Source organism: Panicum hallii, chromosome 7 (assembly GCF_002211085.1).
Source record: "Panicum hallii strain FIL2 chromosome 7, PHallii_v3.1, whole genome shotgun sequence".
NCBI lineage: Eukaryota > Viridiplantae > Streptophyta > Magnoliopsida > Poales > Poaceae > Panicum > Panicum hallii.
Window position 1 is genome coordinate 34,572,400 of NC_038048.1, and position 7,580 is coordinate 34,579,979.

The 7,580-nt window shown below is 45.4% G+C and overlaps 1 protein-coding gene and 1 long non-coding RNA gene across 9 annotated transcripts; one reads left to right on the forward strand and one right to left on the reverse strand.

Annotated features, from left to right (window-relative positions):
• The first annotated feature begins 1,773 nt into the window (after positions 1–1,773).
• LOC112900298 lies at positions 1,774–3,903 on the forward strand. 8 transcript variants are annotated; one of them, XM_025969107.1, is made up of 4 exons: positions 1,774–1,947; positions 2,654–2,703; positions 2,778–2,821; positions 3,560–3,903. In XM_025969107.1, the coding sequence occupies exons 1-4, from the start codon at positions 1,809–1,811 to the stop codon at positions 3,762–3,764; spliced, it is 438 nt and encodes a 145-aa protein (XP_025824892.1). In that variant the 5' UTR covers positions 1,774–1,808; the 3' UTR covers positions 3,765–3,903. The 8 variants fall into 8 exon arrangements, 6 of the variants coding, with proteins under 6 accessions (XP_025824892.1, XP_025824897.1, XP_025824895.1 ...); XM_025969112.1 differs by having other exon boundaries at positions 2,778–2,816; XM_025969110.1 differs by having other exon boundaries at positions 2,654–2,699.
• Positions 3,904–4,277: 374 nt separating this feature from the next.
• On the reverse strand, positions 4,278–6,743 carry LOC112899012. The gene is made up of 2 exons (XR_003229963.1): positions 6,268–6,743; positions 4,278–5,483 (listed from the first exon to the last, which is right to left on the reverse strand). It is a non-coding gene; the product is annotated as an uncharacterized LOC112899012 (long non-coding RNA).
• Between the last annotated feature and the right edge of the window lie 837 nt (positions 6,744–7,580).

Below are 7,580 nucleotides of genomic sequence, written 5' to 3' on the forward strand. Positions count from 1 at the left end.
GCGTCTGATATGAGTGGTACTGTCGTAGGACAGCCGAAAGGAGCAAAGCATTAACCACGTGAACTACCTGCCGAGTGCAGTACTATCGCAGGTACTGTGGCATCTTTCTTTTTTGTTTGCTTTTCTCTCGCTCCCGTTGTACTTACAGCTAGTAATCTCTAATTTTCCTTTTTCACCAATAGAAAACATGAGTAAATGTTGAGCTAGTATATATTGTTTCAACATTTCAAAGTACTATATTCAACATTACTTCAAATCTAGTTCACCGCGGTCACCGACGCCTGCCGCCAGATCTGCCGCCGCCACCCGAGATCCAGCCGACCGCCCGCGCCCGCCGCCTCCCGAGATCCAGCCGACGCCAACGCCCGCCCCTGCTCTCGGAGCGGCGTGGTAGCCCTCCTCACCTCCGCCGTTGGAGCCCAGATCCGTCGGAAGTGCGAGGGGAGGGAGACCGGGACCGCGGCCCAGTGGAGCGCGATGACCCGCCGCCATTGCCGGGCATCAGGACCCGCCGCCGTCTGCTGCCACTTGCTGCGAATCGTAGCCGCCGCCGTCTCTTTGGCCTCCTCCTTAGCGCCGAAGCCCCCGCCCGTGGCCGCTCCCCCGACGTCGCTGCTGCCCGCCCCGGTCGCTAGGAGAGCGAGGCCGCGGCGGTGGCCGGCCGGCCGCGGGAGCACCCGCGACAGCGGGAGATGGCCACAGGAGCGCGAGGCCGCGGAGGGGGTGGCCGGCCATGTGGGAGCGCGAGGCCGTGGAGGGGGTGGCCCGCCCGCGACCGTCGACGCCCGCCGTTGCGTCGGATCTGGCGAGAGAGGGTGGCGGCGGCGGGATCTGGCGAGAGGACAGCAGCTCGGAGGAATTGAGAGGAGTGCGAGGCGGCGGCGCGATCTGGCGAGAGAGGGCAGCGGCGGGATGGTGGAGGCAGAGGAGAAGGAGGAGGAGGGAGGCCACGGCGGCGGGATGGTGGAGACAGAGGAGGGAGGAGGTGGGAGGCCACGGCGGTGCGGGAGGAGAAGAGGAAGGGAGATTGTGGATTTTAGAATCTGTGATCCAAACGGGGCCTATAGATTTTACCTACAATCTAGAATTTACATCACCATTCAAATTTGGATTTTGGATTTTGGATTCAGGCTGTCAAACGGGGCCTAAGAAAAAACTGGTTCAACATTTTATATAGTAGTGTTGAAATAGTATATCTAAAATGTTGAAACAAAAAACTAAGGTATAATCATGTCGGGTCTTAATTTGTTAGAAAAACTACAAGAAAGATGGTGGTTCAAATAGAATTGAAATTGAATGAACCATTAGAGAGATAAATAAGTTCAAAATTTGGAAATCCAATCTCGTGTAAGCCAACAAGCCCCTACCATCCCACCTCCTCCCAGCATGCTAGCACTTGGTGGTCTTCTGCAAGCCCTGCAGTCCTACCTAGATCCTAGCTCTATCAGTTTTTCAGGGCATCTCGTCCGTTAGCTTAACCCTGAGCACGCATCTCAAAGTGAAAGATAGGGAAGAAATTTTCTTCCGGAAGATATACAGGACTCCTGGCTCAAGTCTTATTTAACCCTTCGTTTTGTGATTTCCCTTAAGGCCTTATTCGGTTTGACCGGATTCGTGGCCCAACCCCCGTGGGTCACCCGGCCTGGGTATAATCCCTGCACGCGATTGAAACTGTGTTCGCTTAAGCCCAGCCGGTATTGTATCCCGGCCCACCCCGGCGAATTCCCCTCAGCCCAGCCTGGTATTTCACCCCCGTGTCAGATGCCGCGGAACGGATCCCGTCCGCTCTCCCCTCCCCAGTCCCCACGATGGTGCGGCGGCGTGACTCGCGGCGGCGTCCGCTCTCCGCACGACGGCGTGGCAGCGCTAGAGCGGCGGGAATCGGACACGAGAGGGACACGGCGCTTTCCCCTGCACCATCCATCTCCTCCGTTCGCTTTCACGCCGGTAATCATCCATCCTCTTCGTTCCCCTCTGGCCATGATCTAAGGTTCTTGGATTTCTTACCGACCGCGCATCAGTGATTTAGATCCCTTGATTAGCAAGTCTGCAATCCCTATTGATCTAATTGAGTTCTTGATTCATTTCGTTGGTGAATCGATATGGGCTAGATAGATCGAGTCAGTGCCTTGTTCGTGTGAGTGATTGTTGTGCGCATGCCTGTTCTTTTATACAAAATTGATTTGACCCAGTGCTAGCATGCTACACTCCATGATCTTGGCAAACGGGCAGTGCCTTGTTCATGTGGATAACTGTTGACAAAATGTGAGACCTGTGTTCATTTAGGTTTCAGAATTGTCTGGTGCAGTAAGAATGTCAGCCTGATAAACTGTGTGCTGCTTGTGCTTGGTCTCTTGCGAGCAACTGTATTGTTACTCTGTTCTATTTTGCTGTAGTGACCTGGTTGCATGAAACTCAATATAGAATGGCTTACAACTGCCGGAATTATATTTTGCTAAGGTAAATTATAATTTGCGCGTGTTACCTTATATCTGAGTTGTCTGATCACTACACCGTACAATCAATTTTTCAGTAAGTTTTTTAGTTTGCTTTTGGTGTAATTAAGCAGGAGGAATTAAAGCCTGCATATGTCTACTTCTGTATATAAACAAAAATAAATGTTTCGCTTGGCATCTGATAGTTTAATTTGTAGGTCATATTTCTCTTTCAATCAAGGTTCCTGTTGCAGCTGGTTACCTGTGGGTATGAATTTTTGTGTGTTCATCCTCCATGATAAATTTGTAAATCTCACTCTTATATATCTTGTTTTGTTGCAGAGCGAAGGAACCAACCACTGCTTATTCTCTCTTAGAGAGGCAAGGTAGGATCAGCAATTTATCACTATTTTCTCATACAAAATTTATCTGTTTGCATGAACTGTTCAGACTTTGATTCTTTAAAATCATCCACATCTTTCAGCTTATATGTGTCTTGTACTAAAATGGCAGGCAGGACTTCCAGCTTATTTGTTGCTGAAGACGCTTTATGGTGGCATAATGAAGTTTCTTGTTGGATTTCCAGCTCAAATATTTAAAAAATTATGTGTTTTATGTAGGGCCTGTTTAGATCATGCCGTAAAGGCAAAATTTTTTTGCAAAAACGGCGTTTTGTCTTTACGCATCTAAACGGACCGGCGCATTTTTTTTTGGCATTTGGGCCCTGTAAACGCAAAAATTTTTTGCGACGGAATCTTGCCAATTTGAAGTACTAAATGAAGTCTATTTACAAAACTTTTTGCACCGATGGGCTGTAAATCGCGAGACGAATCTAATGATGCTAATTAATCCATGATTAAGCAATAATTAGCGGATGGTTACTGTAGCATCACTGTTGCAAAATATGGATTAAGTAGGCTCATTAGATTCGTCTCGCGATTTACAGCCCATCCATGCAAAAAGTTTTGTAAATAGACTTCATTTAGTACTTCAAATTGGCAAGATTCCTTCAAAAATTTTGCGCTTACGGTTTTTTTTTGTTTATGGGGTGGGAGCCGTAAACATAAAAACTTGTAAACTTTTACAGCCCCCATTTTGCGTTTACACCTTTTTTGCGTTTACAGGTCATCTAAACAGGCCCGTAATCAAAGATATGCCTTGAGATGTAGTTCCAACTGGACAGTACAGTGCTGCAACTCTGTCGCCATGCACTTTGAACAATTTCTGCTTGCTTGCATATTGTTTTTATGTACTTTAGTATGTATGGCTAGAGAATGGAGTGGAAACCTCAGTACATGTTATCATGTTCTGCTGAATCTCAGTAGTTAGTACACTAGTGCTTTGAACGATTGTTACTGTAACATGTTCCTAGTGCTCGTAGCTGATTGTCCTTCAGTTCAGTCAGTTTAATTTGCTACTGTCTGATGTACTGAACCTGCTTGTATCTAAATTTTCAGTCAGTTTCATTTGCTCGTATCAGAATTTTCAGTCAGTTTCCTTCCCCTGTATTAACTGAATTATGATCTGAAGAGAGGGATTAGGGGAAGGAAGGGATTTGGTCTCCAAGGGGGTTGGGTGACACGGGAGGGATTCACCCAATCCCGCCCTGGATTGGTCCCCTTTGGGGCTTGTTCAGTAGACGGGGTTTAATCCCCAAGAGGGTTTAATCCAGGGAGGGATTTGGTGGATCCCTTCCCTGTCACCCAACCCCTGCTGGGGTTAAATCCCCTAACCCCTCCTTTTTTCTGCTGTATTCGGTTTGGTCTGGAATAAATCCAGGGATGTTTTCTGCTCCTCATTTACACCACAATCAATATGCTAATCAATGATTATTTACCCCTGATGCAAACCCGATTGTACAGACTCACAATTGCAAGCTAGATTAAATAAATCCACAATACAAGTAGTTGTTCTCCAGTGGCGGTACACGCACCTGTTTTGGGAGAAAAAAAATGTGCCAAGACTAGCTAAAGATTCTATCATCGTCCAGGCCATAAGTCTCACGAGAAATAGCAAACAGCAAACTGAAGACAAGCAGATGGCCGGCGCAGCTGCAACCTGTGCTTCGGTTCGATGGCACGCCATGCGGTGTCGAGACAAGTGCTGAGAGCAATGTATTTTAACTACACAATGAATTTTTATCTAAACAGAGAAGGTAATAATCCTGAGGGAGCCAGTTTAAGAAGTTATGAAACTTGGTGTAGTCCCTATCCGAGATCATGATCTTGTTAACAAGCCATGCCAGCAGCCTTGACCTTGGCAGACTCCTACCACCACCAAGTAACGTTCAGTACTTCAGTACATGCTTCAACATAGAAGGTCAACATCTGATATATAAAACCAGTGATATTGATCAGTCAAGTAAGTTCAATAACTGATTGAAACGAACATTATTAACTTTTTAATTTATTCATCTCCAGAAAAGGAAATGCTCATAAATTTACACTAGTATCATGTGCCATGAAACATATTTCGCAAAAATATACTGCAGGAAACATGGTTCTCACGCTGAGCATGAGAATTAGCTGGCTCCAACATAAGTCAGAAAAATAGAGTTCTAACACGAGTAGGGTTCTTGTTATTTTTTAATCGAGAGCTCAAGATTCAGTTATGCAGGGTTACGAAGCGGTGCCACTACAGAAAAAGATACTAGTGTTACAAAGCAAGTATCCTTTGCTTTATCCGTAGATAGTATTTCAGATTTAAAGAGGCCAATTTCTACTAAAAATCCATCCTAGTGTTCTTCAAATTTGTAAGTATCAGGTTATCTACTAAAGTATTTATACAAACCAAATTCAGGATGCATGCACCATGGTAGGTCAGTACACCTGGATCAGATTAGAAGAACTCAGTATCAGATTAGAAGAAGCTCAAATAAGTTGATCAGTACACCTGGATCCCTTGTTCCCATATAGATTATTAAAAATTGCAAGCTCCAGCGGATAAATGATATAGAAGAAACAAATTATGCAAAGGGACCACATCCGAGCAAATAAAAGCAATATGGCTTTTGTCGTACTTGTACTGGTGCTTCAAACTCGAGGAGATCTGTAGCAAATGAACCAAACAAGTATTTTCAGCTACATTAAGAAACATACAGGTGCATAACTGAAAAGAAAAGGACTACTGATAAATTTCAGAACCGAGAAGCACCAAACTATTGACCAAAGTTAAATGTAATTGGAGGATAAATAGCACCAAACTATTAAACAAAGTTGAATGTAATTGGAGGTTGTCATGTTACTTTGCTTTGCTGTCATAAGAACAGATAACTAATATTATCTCTTTGCTATGATAATATCAGCATCAGGTTGTGACTTAATATATTACTGTATGCTACTTTCTGTGTTCAAGCATAACCAAAAAGGCATTCATCAAAAGGTAACAATAGCACAGTAATTATGCTGCAGCAAAAGGCAACCAAGCTAGAGAAAGGAACTATCTGAAACATTATCCTGCATGTTCAGTGCTTGAAGTTTGCAAAGGCAAGATAGAAGCATCCAATTCCTCTTTTTCCAAAACAACATAAGTAAAATCGATGTAATGCAACACATGAACCAGTTGGCTACTTTTATTTTTGCTTCGACCAAAAAATCTCAAAAAGTGATGAGCAAGAGCAGTGCGATGGATTGAAGAAGGTGAAAGAAGCAAGGACTGCCGTTGGACGGGAGGGGTGAAGTAGAAATCTATATTGTTGCATTAATATGTTTCAACCAATCAGCTAGCCACTTGCTTGAATCGAATGGGATTATTTGGTGAAACAAATTAAATTACTCCAACCAGCTAGTTGTGCAAATTAATCAGATGGGAAGGAAGAGGGCATCGTGATTACCGGCGCGAAGTTGACCGAAGGGGAGGGATGCCAGAGTGAAGAGCGTCACGTCTCAGTCGCGTCTGAGCCGCCGCGGCAGCGCCGCCAGCGCTCGCCTCCGCGTCGCGAGGATTTGTTCCATGGCCTACCCATCCAGCGCCAAAGCCGACGTGCGCAGCCTCGAGCGGAGCCGCTGAGTACCCACGAATCAAGAACCCGCCGAGTATGCGGATCAAGAATCGGACCGGCGAACCTGCTCCAAGAAACCCTAGGAGAGCGCCGCCCCCTACCTGCTCGCTCGGGGAGGCGTGAGTTCGATCCACACGGTCGCAGGTGTGGGTTGGATCCCAGGCCAGGGTCGGGGGGACGCGAGGATTAGGCCGGGGAAGAAGCCTGACCGGGCTTAACCGAAGACGCGTTCTCTTCTGGCCTTGGATTCATACCAGGTCTGGGTGACCCCCGTGGATCGGGCTGCGATCCCGGGTGGACCGGCCTAAACGAACAAGGCCTTGGGGATTTCACCCTTGGCAACCGAATAAAGCCTAAGGCCTTGATCGGGGTTGGCCGGGATCGCAGCCTGATCCCGGAAATCCTATCCACCTTCCGGAAGACAGGAAATCTACTTATATCTTCCACTTTGAGATTCGTGTGTGTGGTCAAAATAAACGGTGACATTTCTTTTCCTCTCTCGTGTCGCGCGCTAGCGGATGAGTATAATAGGCAGGCAAGCAGGTACGCTGGATTAATGGGAAGATGAAACAGCTAGGAGGTTGGTTGCTACCATCGCAGGTTTGATTTTGAACTTCAAACTAGATTTTCTCTCCAGTGCTGCATCCAATTTTAATTCCGTTTAAACCACAATATTTCTTACAATTTTGTTAACAAAATGAGCTCTAATATGGCATATTTTTAAATATCAATATTTTAAACATACTTACTTCAACACTCTGGATACACTATTTCAACATTTTCATACAAAATGTTGAATTAGTTTATATAAAATGATGAATTTAATTTTTTAAAAATGTTAGACATACTAGTTCGAAATGACTATTTGACAAAAGTGGATATTGTTAGATTCGGATCAACAGGACTGTGCACATAACGTACATATCCTAAGATAAGGGATGTGATATGGTCCACGTCCTACATCTATTGTAACTACTCGTAGCGTAGTAGAACTACTCATACAGTAGTCGAACTAGTCGGAACAGAAGGAAATTACCTAAAAAGTACTCGGGTAGGACTTCTAGTCTTGTATCTGACTAGGACTTCCATGTAACCCTATCCCCCAAACTATATAAGGGCGGACGCTGATCCGCTCCAAACAGGGG